General features: G+C 41.2%; 1 protein-coding gene across 3 annotated transcripts in view; it reads right to left on the bottom strand.

The window, feature by feature from the left end:
- SNAP23 (synaptosome associated protein 23) overlaps positions 1 to 16,754 on the bottom strand; it is a 143,782-nt gene that overhangs the window by 5,170 nt on the left and 121,858 nt on the right. For all 3 annotated transcript variants that reach the window (XM_079768899.1, XM_079768898.1, XM_079768897.1), the window contains exons 3-5: positions 15,368 to 15,409; positions 14,541 to 14,589; positions 12,715 to 12,832 (exon numbers count right to left, since the gene is read on the bottom strand). In XM_079768899.1, coding sequence (XP_079625025.1) covers positions 12,715 to 12,832; positions 14,541 to 14,589; positions 15,368 to 15,409 — 209 coding nt within the window. The remainder of the gene's footprint in view (positions 1 to 12,714; positions 12,833 to 14,540; positions 14,590 to 15,367; positions 15,410 to 16,754) is intronic.

The raw sequence follows: 16,754 nt of genomic DNA, 5'->3' as shown, positions 1-16,754 counted from the left end.
GGCAACACTTAGACCCCAGCTGCCCCTTACTTGAACCAGAGCAGGTCCAATTGATCAGTTTTTTTAAGTTAGAATTTTGCATTAAAACTTTAAAAAGGATTTCTTAACAAACAAACATCATAAAGGAAGGGCATGAATTACTTCCAAATTGAAAAACCAATGAATAACTAACAATCTTGGCCAAATTGGTGCCAGATATAAATCATTTGGTTTAGGACTTTTTCATTTAAGAATTTACTTTTTCTAATTAAAAAAAAAAATCCTAAATTCAGGCCTCTTAAAAATAAAAGCATATGCTTTAGATGTAACTGAAATAGCCAAAAATCAGCCAAAGACAGAATTTTACCAAGGGATTTACTACTCAAACTGGTATAAATAGCAATAGTATACTTAAGTTACTTTAAAATAGCTATTACAGCCCAGCTGGGTGTGGCTCAGCATTTGAGTGTTGACCCAGGAACCAAGAGGTCACTGGGCCCGGGTTGCTGGCTCAATCCCCAGTAGGAGGCAGCCGATCAATGATTCTCTCTCATCATTGATGTTTCTATCTCTCTCTCCCTCTCCCTTCCTCTCTCTGAAATCAATAAATTTTAAAAATAGCTATTACAAAAAAACCACACAAAACTTTTTACTGATTGAGTAGGTACAGTTTCACTCATACAATTTTAGTTTTTTTCTATATACATAAATAAAGCAGAATATGGCTATAATACTGGCCTCTGATTTATTCCACATAATATGTTAATGAGGAAGTTTTGAAACTACAGAAGCAGAGGAGAGATTTTATAAAAATAGTGGCTCCTTCTTTAATAGACATGTGAGGATTCATTTTCTGCAAACACAGAATTAGATCTTGGACCTTAATCATTAATGCTAAAAAAAAGGGTACTACTACTTTTTTGATAAGAGGCACTGAAAAGGTAAACAAATCTATGAACACTAAAGAGCTAGTTCTCAAAGTGCCTTTCTTGGTTCCACTTTAAATTCTCACAATTAATTTCCAATTTATGCTATTATGTTTTATTAATTAATCTGTCTAGTAATAAGCTATGATAAATCTTCCCTGGAACAAGGTGGGATTATATCTACACTAAGAAAAGAGAAAGCTGCAAATTGACCGTACCTTCACGACGCCCACCAGACAATCAGGAGTATGCAAATTAACCCAACAAAGATGGTGGGTTAATTTGCATACACAAACGCTGAGCGGCTGGGGCGGGATGCTTGCGTCATCGCCATTGCGACGATGCAGGCGATCCGCACCACCCCACCCACTCTGGGCCTCTGGGCAGTGTGGGAAGGCGGAAAGGCAGCTCCAGGCCGAAGCAAAGGCGGAAAGGAGCAAATTCATTCATTCTTGCATGAATCCTTGTGCATCGGGCCTCTAGTATTTTTATAATTATCTGTTAGTTTGGTGAAACCGATTTACATGTATTCTTTGTTAATAAGGTGGATCTCAGGCAAAATTCTAAAGCAGAGTAATAGCTAGTAAACAAAATAAACATTAGTTTTTCAGAAAGTGAATAACCAGATATAACAGAAGTAATATAAGATAAGTGGGATTTTTATCAGCATGTCAGATTGTAGAACAGGTCTAAGACTGAGGGCTGAAATCCATAAGTCACTAAATATTGACATCATGTTTCTGAGAGTCTACTCTTTATGTATTAACCCTTTGCACTCGCTTGCTTTTTTCTCGATTCCTTTATTCTAATGCTAACCATGTCGAGTCACACTCGACATCCGAGTCCAAAAGGTTAAGATAGGACTTGTGGGCTCTTGGTCTATCAAGAGATATGTACATGCTCCAACCTCCTTCACAACTTTAAGAGAGAATATTTAAAATTCCTTAAATTTTTTAGAGTTCTTCCTTTCACAATTAGATATAAGGGGCATAAGATGCAAACAAACTGTTTTAACATGATATGAATGAGGTTCAACTAAGCCAGTCTATAAATGAAGAATCAGACTGGTTACTAAACCCTTGTCCCTTTAAGAGGAATGGATCTCTGAAGATATTCTTCCAATAACAAGGAGAAATAATACAAAAAGCTGACTTTGAATTTTTTTTTTACAGCTTTGCATTGGATTGACATGTTTATTTTTAAACAGGTTGGGGAAAAACTGCAATTTTTTTCATGCAATTATGACATGACATCTGCATTTTTATGAAGAAGTGATTTTTAAATGCTGTTGGTTTCATATCTTCACCCTTGTGATAGGTCCATTTCTCTTTCAGCACCTCCACTTCGGGTAAAACCTTCTAGTTGCTCATGATCCTGCCACTTGCCAATATTACCCTAGAGCTTTTCCCACCAAATTAGAACACCTTTGAAAGTTATCAATTTTTAAGGGCATTAACTAATAAAAATAATGGATTTAATTTAATTTGTCTTCTAACAAAGGGTCTTAAATGCTTTAAAGGTAATATTCACCTAATTTGAGCACCAGAGTGACCTGGATGCTTTGAACATACAGGTGCACAGGTTACACTATAATAATTCTGCTTCAATATGTATGAAGTGAAGCCTGGGAATTTGTTGTTACTGTTTCAGGGCATTAGCTACCCAGGCAGGGAAGATTAACACTGTTCCAAGGGACTTACAATCTGTTTTAGAAGAAATATTTTAGATTACTGTAACAGTCTTTGTTTTTCTATATATTGAGACACTGAGGAATTGATCTAGAGCAGGGGTGGGGAACGTCCAGCCCGAGGGCTGTATAGGCTCCAGAAATCACTTGGTCTGGCCCTGCCAAGCATTAGGAGTCAGTTAATTAAATGTTTGACCAAATATAGCAGGCTAATTTTTAAGTTGATAATTTTGTATGAGCCTGCGAATGATGTTATAAATATCCAAACAGCCCTTGGCAGAAAAAGGCTCCCCACCCCTGATCTAGAGGAAGCAAAGGCATAAACCAGGAATTTTTCTTTTTGTTAAAGCTACAAGATTTAGTTCAGCTGGTATGGCTCAGTGGTAGAGTGTCGACCCATAAACTAGGTCACAGTTTGATTCCTGGTCAGGGCACATGCCCAGGTTTTGGGCTTTATCCCCAAAGGAGAGTGTGTAGGTGGCAGCCAATCAATGATTCTCTCTCATCATTGATATTTTCCTCTCTCCCCCACTCCTCTCCTCTCTCTGAAATCAATAAAAATATATTTTTTAAAAAGCTACGAGAGTTGTAGTAAATTGACGTGAACCCTAATCCCAAACCTGACATTCAGTAGCTGTAAAACCTCAAGCAAACTTCCATCTCTTGAGTTTTATGTAAAACTAAGATAATAACAATACTTAACAGTTTACAGAGTTATGAAAAGTTCTGTTGATAATGGATGCAAAATTGCTTTGTAAAGCATTAGACAAAAACTTTTATTCTTTGGCTTCAACCTCAACCTGATCCTTAGTTAACAGTTCATGCCTTCAAAGTGCACAGATTACCAATTGGTATGTTTACTCTTCTGGCCCATTAACATTCCCTAGCTTTGAGATCTACAAGTAGCTGAATATAGTTGGCATATGTTCACATAACAAGACCATCTAGGCCCAGGATGTTTTGGTTTACAGTAAAAAATAATGGTTCTGACCTGGCCGGTATGGTTCAGGGTTGAGCATCGACTATGAACCAGGAGGTCATGGTTCGATTCCCGGTAAAGGTACATGCCCAGTAGGGTGTGTACAGGAGGCAGCTGATTGATGATTCTCTTTCTCTCCCCCTCCCCCTTCCTCTTTCTGAAGTCAATAAAAACATATTTTTAAAAATAAGGTTCTGATCTGCAATAGAACTCGTTTGCATAATAAAATTTATAGCCCCTCTAGGAAGACATTAGACTTCATGATAAAATGTTACTCAAATTTGTGATAGTTTAATGCAATTAAGAACTCTATCGGGAAAGTTAAATTTACCTCTATCAGTTTAAGAAATCTAATAACCTTTAACCATTTTTCCCCATGTAAATCTCACTGAAAATGACAGGTTTGAAATAAAAATTTAAAATATCCCTTAATTAATTTAACAAACTTCTATAAAAGCAGAAAACAAGTATCAAGATAAGAACACAATAACTTTAACAGTTTCTTTTTCTAGTTTTGGTTGTCAGCATTAGTACTGATTAGCAAAAAGAAAGTCAAATATTAGCCAAATTTCTTTCATATAAAGGAGAAAAGGGATAAAATAAATACCAATTATAATGTGTGTGTGTGTGTGTGGTTTTGGATGATCAGACTACATGGAAGAAGAAAAAGGAGACCAAGAAAAAAACAGGGTAAAAATCAAATACTTAATTTTCTAACACTTAACTACAGTCTTCATAATTCCCATAAAGATTCAAAATGAAAGAGTGAAACATTATAGTAAACAGTAGTCTGACTAAAGGGTTAACTTTCATAAAAACCAAGATTAGTTAGCTCCATATTAATTCAACATGAAACCATAGAAAACTAACACATGACATATTAGGAATTATGGAACAGAGCGTAACATATATAAAGAGGGGGGAACCTTTATTTATTTATTTTTTTCAAATATATTTTATTGATTTTTTATAGAGAGGCAGGGAGAGAGATAGAGAGTTAGAAACATTGATGAGAGAGAAACATCGATCAGCTGCCTCCTGCACACCTCCTACTGGGGATGTGCCCGAAACCATGGTACATGCCCTTGACTGGAATTGAACCTGGGACCTTTCAGTCCGCAGGCTGACGCTCTATCCACTGAGCCAAACCAGTTAGGGCGGGAACCTTTATTTTTAAAAAGCAGATACTAAATATTGGTAACATTTTAAATTCATATCCCACCTTGTTCCAAATGACATTTAAGATGACTGGATTGGGCAATTAATTCCTCAATTTGGTAATGGCCTAAATGGTGGGGAATCCAAACTATTACAAGCAACACTTTAATAGAGAAAATCTTGATTCTGGAACCAGAAATGAGTAGTAAAACTTAATAAAAGACAGGATGCTGAAATCAAAGTCCTATAGAAAGAGAAAGATTTAGCTTGAATTCACTTACATTTGATCAGCAATAGGAAGCAATTCTCTAAAACGATCAACCTATTTAAAACCCCTTAGGTCCTGGCTGGTGTGCCCAGTGGTTGGAGCGTCGGCCCGCCAACCAAAGGGCCTTGGGTTTGATTCCCGATAAAGGGCACATACCTGGGTTGCAATTTGATCCTGGGCCACAGTGGTAGGCAACTAATTGATGTGTCTCTCTCACATTAATGTCTCTCTCTCTCTCCTTCCCTCACTCCCTCCCTTCTTTCCTTGACTGTCTCTAGAAAATTAATGAAAAAAATATCCTCAGGGGGAAGATTAACCAAAAAAACAGTAATAAATAAATAAATAAATAAATAAATAAATAAATAAATCTCCTTAGGAAAACTTTAGGGGTATTTTTTAAAGTTGTATTTTTATTTATTTTAGAGAGGAAGGGAGAGGGACAGATAGCTAGAAACATCAATGATGAGAGAGAATCATTGATTGGCTACCTCCTGCATGCCCCCTACTGGTGATCGAGCCCACCACCCGGGCATGTGCCCTTGACCAGAATTGAACCCGGGACCCTTCAGTATGCAGGCTGATGCTCTATCCACTGAGCTAAACCAGCAAGGGCTTCAGAGATATTTTTATTTTTGTAATATTAAATGTTGTTCAGCAAAATCTTAGTTATCAGAGCCATTAGTCAAAAGGTGGTATTATAAATTAAGGTCCTTTTTGTCAAGTCCATCTTTTGGCAGATAGCACCCATTAAGAACAAATTCACTTTACATTGCACACCACAGCACAGTTTTTAGGACAGTCTCCACCATTCACAAAATCCATGCACATGCACAGAAAAGCCATTTGAAGCATCACCTTTAGATAGCAGGTTAACAGCCCCAACTGCGCCATAGACTGCATCTTAATGTTCCCTTTGATCAGTTACTGAGACCGGCTTCTGATGTTAAATCTTCATTTTTAGTAAGCAGATTAGAAAGGAAAAGATTAGGTGAGAGAATGAAATGCAGAATATAGTAAATGCCAGTCAAACAGAACAGAAGCAGCTTTAGAGTTTTCAAAACATAATGCATTTAAATTCCTGCCTGATTCCATAGAAACAACCAACATCTGAGAATCTAGATAAAAAGAAAAAATAAGAAAACTATTTAATCAGAGCATACTTCATCTTTCCTAAGAATGTCTGGGTAATAACATTCTTTCCTAAAATTATGAAAATTAATATGAAGAGAAGGCAATTACTAATGGAGAGGTTGTAAAACTTCCTCACTCTTTTATTGGTGATTACAGATTTTTCTTAATTACTTCTCTTATAATTTTTGTTGGTATTTTAAAAAATCATTTTACCTGCCAACTCAACCATCAGCCAACAAGTTTCTCAAGGACATTCAATCAACAAGTATTTATTGAGCACCTACTATATATCAGGTACCATGTGAGGCACAAAAATAGAGTAATCCTATATAATAAAGAGGTAATATGCAAATTGACCCTCACACCATCACAAGATGGGGGCCCACACAGTGGGGCGGAGCAGTGGGGGCGCGGCTTTCACTGGGGTTTCTGCAGCCCCGCATGCACGCTGTGGGGGTAGGGCCCAGCGGCCACTGCGTGCGGCCCGGAGGTGGGGATCGGGGCGGCACTCCAGGACTCAGGGCTGTCCCGTGACACGCTGGCCACGCGGGGTGTTACTCTAGGAGTTGGGGCGGTCCCATGGTGCAGAGGTGGGGGGGGGGGGGGGCGGTCCCGGGTCACTAGTGATAAATAAAACCATAGATATGCCTTACTCATCTTTCTATCCCTTCAGTGAACAGCATGAAGGAAGCACTCAAATGTGAACTAAAATATAATTCAATATTATTTTAACCAATCAGAGCTGAATATTTACACCTCAATATGACACAGGATTGGAATAGTATAAAATCTATAGCACCAAATTTGAAGTTCTCTAGGAAATGATCCTGAAATACCAATTTGCCTTCAAACTATGTGCTATTATGTTTGACATTATAAGCACAGACTGAAGAGAGGCAAGTAAAGACAGAAGTATACCTTGTCTGAGAATGGTTAAACTGGCACATCAGGCAGTTTATTAACCTGAGACTTCCCATTTTAAGTCTGCCTCCTTTTAAACTCTTATTAATTAGAATTACAACTTTTCAAAGTTATTTGCAAAGATATAAAATTTTTAATAAGGATATGCGATATTTTGCTTTTAGGATTCAAATAGTAGCAAGTAAATAGGACATTTATTCACAATTTTAAAGTTTAATCCTGGTAGTCTTATTTTTAAAATCTAGTAATTCTTTAAAAAAATTAGCTGAAGTTGCAATTCCCTTCTAATACAAGGTTCTGTTAAGTAAAGCTATTTCCATGTCTTACTTAAAAAAAAAAAAAAAAAGGAAAAAAAAGATTTGCTGACCTGGCTTCAATGAATACTACTAAACAAACAAATCTACTCAAGACATTTTCTATATAGCAATACATCTAACAATAGCTACAACAAAAAAGTTCATTCTTTTGTTGCCAAAGTCAAGAAATGTAGGATATAGTTAAAAGCTAGGGCTCTGCCTGGTTTAGAATCTCAGCTCTTCTGCTTGCTAGTATAGCCTCTTTGTGCCTATCTTTCCCCAAATGTAAAATGGTGAAAATAAGAAAATCTATCTCATATTAAAGTTACTGTTAGGATTAAATTGAAGTGTTCAGAATAGTAAGAGTCTAAATGAACATTATAGGCCCACAGCTCTTGTCTAAACCCTTGGATGCGAAACATTTTGAGCAGTACCACATGATCAAATACATCAATATTTCTGCAGTGAAACAAACTGATGTATTAAGTGTAACAAAGAGTATAAATAGCTTCAGTTCAGGTTACATTTTGTGGCCTAATTAATGAGTTGTGGTACCACATTATGAAAAAGACAAATAAAAAACCCCAAACCTTTGGTTTTCAGAGTCTTTTAGATTTCTGAACAATAGATAAGAGACCGTGGACCCGAGCTGTTATTAATACCAGAATTAGTACTAGCCTTATACTAAGAAAATTAAGACCCTGTATTGACCTTTGAGAAGCTCATGGTATGGCCGTTTATATGAAAAGCCTAAACGGAAACCAGCAGATGAAACTGAAAAGATCAAAACATTGACAGAAATGAGAGCAGATGTAACTGAGGACAAGAGATACCATAGAGGCCAAGGACTCAATGACATAAAGAAAAGATAGGTGGAAGGAAGGCAATTACAATCAGACATCTCTAACGCTCTCCTCTTCAGGGAACAACTGTTCTATTATAGTAACCCCTTGATTCCATCTGTTAAGAAGTGCCTTCTCTTGACCCTCTGAGAAAGAGTTCTGCTGAGGTTAGAGGCAAAAGACTGCTTCAGGACCATACTCTATCTTCTCTTTCACAAGTGTCCAAGAAAATCTTGTCCATTCTTGGCTGGGATACACAAAGAGAAATAAAATCAATACTTCTGTAGTTTCATTTCCCACTTTCTATGATATTAGACTCTTTGGATTCACTGCTCTTCCTGTTCAACTGCTGACTAAGAACTGATTTTGCTGTAGGTTCTAGGGAGGACTTCTTCCTCCTTGCTATTCTCTTAATATCTAATCTAAATAAAATTAATTTATTTTTTCTCCTCTGCACTCTTCCAAGAGGGTACACAGAACACAGGAGAAGGGGATAAGTCTGCAAAACATAGTTAAGCGTTTGGATAAAAAAAATCTGTGCATTTCTAACTTGTTTGCTTATAGTAATCTATTAAACCCTGAATGACAGTCATAGTTAATAAAATATGCAATTTTGGAGACTTATCCAAGGTCTAAAGAGATCAACAGACTTGTCTTAGAATAGGAAGCCAATGGACAGCATAGATAGAACACTGTCAAATCGTAATTTCTTGTGCCTAAAACAACACTGAAGTTAATCAAAGCAACTTAACTCTATTTTCTCTAGTAGCAATGGCACAGAGATGATTATCACATGAAAGCACTTATCAGAAATTATGACAGTATAACAAAAGTTCCTCCATTCCTAACTCCTTTGGGGAGTAAAAATGCTGAGTCTGTAAACCTTTGTATCCCATTTTTGGTTTACCACACCCTGAGACAACTAGATGGAAGTATGAATGCTTATGAAGCTCTTAAAAGATGAATACTCTTCAGCAATTATGATAGCCATTCAATCTCCAGACACTGCCCTTTCAACTAAGGGTAAAGTTCAAAGTTGTTTTGTTAATTACTTCTTAAAACAAAGATGAGCTCCTTCTAACAGAAGGTAAGATAATGATTAATTGACTTAGTCCAAACCTCAGTGTGATCTGAATAATATATTATTTGCCAACACCATGGAGTTTGGTTTACCCTAGAATAAGTAAAGAATTTAAATATTCAAATGGAGTCACCAAGAAGAAAGAATTCCTTTCTGTCAAGCATAATCTCATACACTATATACAAATAGTTTAATGACTCTTCATTTCCTAGTTTACTAGAAATCTCAAATCTCTGGAGTCTGTTTTGATTTTTCCTTCCTTGTGTTTGACATACAATCAGTTGATTTAAAAAGAATCTGACTTACATTTTTCTCTCTAATCTCAATGATAAGGTCTTACTTCACAGGCCTAGATTACAAAAGGTTTCTAACTAGTCTTCTGGTGTGTAGTTATATATTCCACTCCAAACCATCAACTCCTTACTCTGGCATTCAAGTTACTCTACTGCCTACTTATGTCTTATTTTGCACTTCTCATCTATATACATCATGCAGCTCAGTTAAGTCAAGCTTGTCTGTAATGTTTGTTTACATTAAATCTCCCACAGGAAATGCCTTCCCAGTTCTTCCATGTCCATCCAGATCCTTCTAATCACTCAGAGCCTAATTCAAGTCCTATCCTATCCTAATATATAAAAACCCTGGGTCCGCAACGACCAAGAGGCTTGACCAACTGGAAGTCAGTCCTGCAGTCAGTGCTGGGTTGCTGTGGTGACCCGGCGCTGACTGCTATGGCTGCAGGCATGGTGACCCAGCACTGACTGCTGAGGGGGCTTCGAATCAGGCCCAGAGAGAGGCCTGAAGAGAGAAGCAGGGTCTGATCTATTGATCAGCACTTGCCTCTTTAGCTCTGGGCCTGGTCAGCAGCCGTGCCTCCATTTCTCTCCAGGCCTCCACTGGGGCTGCTAATCAGCCCCGCCTTTCTGATCAGGCCCCATTGATAGGCCCAGAGACACTGACTGGCATAGAAACCGACCAATCAAAATCAAATCTGGGTCAACTGTGAAGAGCCAATGGCTGCCTAGGAGCCGGAGCTTTTGACGCTGACTGGCATAGAAACTGACCAATCAGAACCAAATTGGCTAGCAGAGTAGGGCAGTTGGGGGCAAGATCAGGCCTGCAGGGGAGGGCAGTTAGGGGTGATCAGTTAGGTAGAGGCAGTTAGGGGCGATCAGGCTGGCAGGGAAGGGCAGTTGGGGATGAGATCAGGCTGGCAGGGGAGGGCCATTGGGGGCAAGATCAGGCCGGCAGGGGAGGGCAGTTGGGGGCAACCAGGCCGGCAGGGGAGGGCAGTTGGAGGCCATCAGGCCGGCAGGAGAGGGCAGTTGGGGGCCATCAGGCCAGCAGGGGAGGGCAATGGGGGCGACATCAGGCTGGCAGGGGAGGGCCGTTGGGGGCAAGATCAGGCCAGAAGGGGAGGGCAGTTGGGGGCAACCAGGCTGGTAGGGGAGGGCAGTTGGGGGCCAGCAGGGGAGGGCAATTGGGGGTGAGATCAGGCTGGCAGGGGAGGGCTGTTGGAGGCAAGATCAGGCCAGCAGGGGAGGGCAGTTGGGGGCAACCAGGCCAGCAGGGAAGGGCAATTGGGGGTGAGATCAGGCTGGCAGGGGAGGGCAATTTGGGGTGAGATCAGGCTGGCAGGGGAGGGCTGTTGGGGGCAAGATCAGGCCAGCAAGGGAGGGCAGTTGGGGGCAACCAGGTGGCAGGGGAGGGCCATTGGGGGTGAGATCAGGCCAGCAGGGGAGGGCAGTTGGGGATGATCGGGACAGCAGGGGAGCAGTTAGGTGTTAATCAGGCTGGCAGGGGAGTAGTTAGGGGGTGATCAGGATGGCAGGCAGAAGCGGTTTAGAGGCAATCAGGCAGGCGAGTGGTTAGGAGCCAGCAGTACCGGATTGTGAGAGGGATGTCCCAGATTGGAGAGAGTGCAGGCTGGGCTGAGGGACATCCCCCCAGTACATGAATTTTGTGCACTGGGCCTCTAGTCTATAATAATAAAAGTGTAATATGCTAATTACACCGGCCAGCCAAACGACCTTCTGGATGTCATTCCAGATGTCCTTCCCGATGAAACTGTGGTGGCGGGAACTGAGGCAGAGGCAGTTAAGGGCAATCAGGCAGGCAGGTGAGCAGTTAGGGGCGATAAGGCAGGCAGGCAGAGTGGTTAGGAGCCATCAGGCAGGCAGGCGAGCAGTTAGGGTCAATCAGACAGGCAGGCAGAGTGGTTAGGGGTGATCAGGCAGGCAGGTGAGTGGTTATGGGTGATCAGGCAGGCAGGCAGGCAAGCAGTTAGGGGCAATGAGGCAGGCAGGCAGGCGAGCGGTTAGGGGCAATGAGGCAGGCAGGCGAATGGTTAGGGGTGATGAGGCAGGTAGGCAGAGGTGGTTAGGGACAATGAAGCAGGCAGGCGAGTAGTTAGGGGCGATCAGGCAGGCAGGCAGAGGGGTTAGGGGCTATTAGGCAGGCAGGCAGAGGGGTTAGGAGCGATAAGGCAGGCAGGCAGAGGCAGTTAGGGGCAATGAGGCAGGCAGGCGAGCAGTTAGGAGTGATCAGGCAGGCAGGCGAGCAGTTAGAGGCCATCAGGCAGGCAGGCGAGTGGTTAGGGGTGATCAGGCAGGCAGGCAAGCAGTTAGGGGCAATGAGGCAGGCAGGCAGAGTGGTTAGGGGCGATGAGGCAGGCAGGCAGAGTGGTTAGGGGCAATGAGGCAGGCAGGCGAGCCGTTAGGGGCAATCAGGCAAGCAGGCGAGTGGTTAGGGGCGATCAGCCAGGCAGGCAGGCGAGCGGTTAGGAGTCAGTTGTCCCAGATTGTGAGAGGGATGTCCCGGATTGAGAGAGGGCGCAGGCCGGGCTGAGGGACACCCCCCCGCCCCCAGTGCACGAATTTCATGCACCAGGCCTCTAGTCTTTCCTATAAAATGTTCTACAAATCAACCTTTATCAATTCTGTACCCTTCACCTTAGTTGATAACACATCATCTAGCACTAGATTTATATATTTTTTACGTTTTGCTATTCTTCTTCATACATCCAATCACATGGTTAAGTCTTTTGAAGACAGGACCCAAGTCCTTTACTTCCCTGGCCATCCTCATGCACCTACCACAGAATATATATTTTGTTAATACTCCTTGTTTGAAAGGAAAAGACACTAATTACATCCTCTTTGTATTATCAAGATGTATATCTCCCAATCTTTTTGTGTATTACTAAAAAAGAAATTGGAACTTGATCCAAGAATGGATCAAATTTAAACCATGGTTTTCAGTGAATCTGCCCATTTACATGAAAAGCTTGACCAGCCTGAGGGAGAAATAGCTTATGTTTATCTAACCAAGTTCCTTATTTAGGCCCAGTCACACTTCATTACCTTCTTTGGGGACGGGGGGTGGGGGGAAGGAGGGGATGCTCTTACTTTAAACTATTTTTAAAAGGTCTTGGTTTATCAACTCACCTATTACATGGGCAGACACAAAGACCACAGCACTTGTTGAGTTCTGTTAAAGTCTTCTCTGCCTCTTTCATGTCTTTATTTATTTGGTCCATGCCTTCTTCTATGCGGTTTAGTTGTTCTAAGAATAAATTGTGGAAGTTACATTCATAACGCTAACTATTATTATAAAACAGCAAACTTCAACCTTGAATCCAACAATAACACACCATAGTGACTGCATCAGTGCCAGGAGGTTTTACATACTGTCCAACATTAAAGCCATCTTTCATATCCTAATCCTGAGGCACCTGGACTCTTACTAGGGAAAGATCTGTTCTAAAGAAATCTGTATAAAAGCGTGTGAGGGCTTGTTTAGAGATCACCCCTGCAACCAAATTACTAAGTGTACTGTGGCCAGACCAGATCCCCAGCATTTCTATCACTGAATAGGCTCAAAACTTGTGGGCTGTCATAAGACTAGTAAAAATTAGACCAGATCATTCAAGGCCAACTCAAATGGAATGTTTCCAAGCTCACCTGAATCTAGACCTATTTAAGGACTTGATTTCTGAAAATGCAAAAATATCACCATGTCTAATGTATATATGTCTAATGTACATAATGCACAGGATAAGTCCTACTACCTAACAAATGACTGATATACAACTGGACATTGTTGCCCCTACCTCTAATCTATAATAATAAAAGGGTAATATGCTGATTAGACCGGACAGCCGAATGACCTTCTGGACGTCATTCTGGACGTCCTTCCAGATGAAGTTACCATGGTGGGGGTCGAGGCTGAGGCGGTTAGAGGTGATCAGGCAGGCAGGCGAGCAGGTAGGGGCAATCAGGCAGGCAGGCAAGCAGGTAGGGGCGATCAGGCAGGCAGGCAGAGTGGTTAGGGGCAATCAGGCAGGCAGGCAAGCAGTTAGGGGTGATCAGGCAAGCAGGCAAGCAGGTAGGGGTGATCAGGCAGGCAGGCAGAGTGGTTAGGAGTAATCAGGCAGGCAGGCAGGCAAGTGGTTAGGGGTGATGAGGCAAGCAGGCAAGCAGGCAAGCAGGTAGGGGTGATCAGGCAGGCAGGCAGAGTGGTTAGGGGCGATCAGGCAGGCAGGCAAGCAGTTAGGGGTGATCAGGCAAGCAGGCGAGCAGGTAGGGGCGATCAGGCAGGCAGGCAGAGTGGTTAGGAGTAATCAGGCAGGCAGGCAAGTGGTTAGGGGTGATGAGGCAAGCATGCAAGCAGGTACGGGTGATCAGGCAGGCAGGCAGAGTGGTTAGGGGCGATCAGGCAGGCAGGCGAGCGGTTAAGGGTGATCAGGCAGGCAGGCAAGCGGTTAGGGGTGATCAGGCAGGCAGAGTGGTTAGGGGTGATGAGGCAGGCAGGTGAGTGGTTAGGAGCAATGAGGCAGACAGGCAGGCGAGCGGTTATGAGCCAGCGGTCCTGGATTGCGAGAGGAATGTCTGACTGCCGGTTTAGGCCTGATCCAATGTGGGATCAGGCCTAAACCAACAGTCGGACATTCCCTGAGGGGTCCTGGATTGCGAGAGGGTGCAGGCTGGGCTGAGGAACCAGCAGTCAGACATTCCCTGAGGGGTCCTGGATTGCGAGAGAGTGCAGGCTGGGCTGAGGATGTACCCCGCCCCCCGGCCCCCGTGCACGAATTTCATGCACCGGGCCTCTAGTTAGTAATAAACATAATATAATTCAAATCAGAAGAAGTAAATACTCTTATCTTACAAAAGGAAGGCACTCCCAAAGGCTTAATTTTATACATGGCTGATTTGAAAGGGCTTTCTGACATCATAAGTCAAATCAAAAGTTTCTGCCAATAACTTCAACTCACCCCCTTGTTCATCCAGCATAGTGATAGTCTTAATTCCTGCATCCTGAGACTAAAAGAAGGAAAAAAAGCTGATAGCACAACACAACTTAGCAAAAATAATAGAAACAAAAACTATAAGGCCTAACAAATAACAGGAGAGAATCATTTAGAAGATTAAGTTCTTAGAGGAGTATAACCAGAGAAAATTAGTATCTCCAAACCAACATACTTTAACATACTAACCCCCCCAAAAATAATTAAATCACAAACTCATGGTACACTGATCTTCCCTGTCATATTCCAATACTGTCAATGGGGGGAAAAGTCCTGTTAGTGCAGTGGTTCTCAACCTTTCTAATGCCGCGACCCTTTAATACAGTTCCTCATCTTGTAGTGACCCAGTAATTTTGCTACTGTTATGAATCGTAATGTAAATATCTGTGTTTTCCGATGGTCTTAGGCTCTATAGCAGCGGGTCTCAACCTGTGGGTCGCGACCCACAGGTTGAGAACTGCTAGCAGGGTCACCTAAGACCATCGGAAAACACACATATTTACATTACGATTCATAACAGTAGCAAAATTACAGTTATGAAGTAGCAACGGAAATAATTTTATGGTTGGGGGTCACCACAACATGAGGAACTGTATTAAAGGGTCGCGGCATTAGAAAGGTTGAGAACCACTGCGTTAGTGCATGGTTTGACAATGATTTCATCAATTGCTGGTGTCAAATAATGAAGCTTACTGATACAACGCCTTAACTCTTAATACCAATTCCACCTTGTGATATTAGGATCCCTCCTACACAGAATCTGTATTTAACTTAACAATTAAACACTTTCTTACCTCAATGGCTAAACCCAGGATTCTCCTTGTACTTTCCAGAGACTAGGAAAAAAATAAGAATTTTATCATTCTCAAACATGTAGATAAAAGGAAAAGTCTGATCACAGGTCATATTCATGATGCTACTCTATTTTTAAAGATTGCCCACACACACAATGGGATACTATGATGCTGTAAAAAAGGATCTCTTATCCTTTGAGATAGCATGGAGGAACCTGGAGAGTATTATGCTAAGTGAAATAAGCCAGTCACAGAAAAACAAATATCACATGATCTCACTTACATATGGAATCTAATAAATAAAATAAATTGAACAAAAATAGATGCAGAAACATTAAAGTATGCAACAGACTGGTGTATTTCAGAGGGAAGCGGTGGGGGGGGGGGAGATTAAACAAAGAAATTATATGCATATATGCATAACCCATGGACAGACTAAATAGTGAAGCAAAGGCCTAGGGAGGGGGTGGGAGTAGGTCAAGGGGTGCGGGGAGGGGATATCTGTAATACTTTCAACAATAAAGATAAATTAAAAATAAATAAAGAAATAATCTTGTCAGCACATCAATTCCTCCCTTAAAACAGGGGTGGGGAATGTCCAGCCCTCAGGCCATATAAGGCCTGTGAAATCATTTGGTCTGGCCCTGCTAAGGCATTGCGGGTAAATTAATTAAATGTTTGACCAAATATAGCAGGCTAATTTTTAAGTTGATAAGTTGTATGGCCCGAAAATGATGTTATAAATATCCAAATGGCCCTTGGCAGAAAAAAGGTTTCCCACCCCTGCTTTAAAACAACCAAACAAAAAGTTGATGACTATAATTTTAGTTTTCTTTCTACCAGGTACTCATTAAGATAAAATATGGAGGGTGAAGTTAATGGGATTTATGAAATTTTAATGTAAGCAGGAACCTAAGCATATTACACAGATATCAGAAAGTTCTGTTAAAATTAACTGTCCAGAATTCCTCAAGTCTACAGTATATTTGATGTAACTGTTAGGTAATGATTATCTAAAAGATAATCATATAAACTGTTTTCACTTATTTAGTTCTTTTTGGTAAAATGAAAAAAATAAGGAGCTAGTAATGGCACTGTAGGGAAAATGCATTATTTGATATAAAGGGACTTGAAAGAGGCCAAGATGGTCTTCTAAAGAGGTCCTCTCATCCCTCCACTGTGAACACTAAAAGAAAATTAATTACAGGGGAACCTCATTTCTCAAACTTAATGTGTTCCGGAAGCTGTTCAAAAACTGAATCATTTTTTCCCATTAAAAATAATGTAAATTGAATTAATCCGTTCCAGACCCCCAAGTGATTCCCTGTTTTAACCTTTCTCATATACAGTACATGTCTACTATACTATTTAATCTATACATAAACTT

Source organism: Cnephaeus nilssonii, assembly GCF_951640355.1.
Source record: "Cnephaeus nilssonii genome assembly, chromosome: 4".
In the NCBI taxonomy this organism is placed as follows: Eukaryota; Metazoa; Chordata; class Mammalia; order Chiroptera; family Vespertilionidae; genus Cnephaeus; species Cnephaeus nilssonii.
The sequence above is the reverse complement of the archived record's forward strand: the minus strand, read 5'-3'. Positions and strand labels throughout refer to the sequence as shown.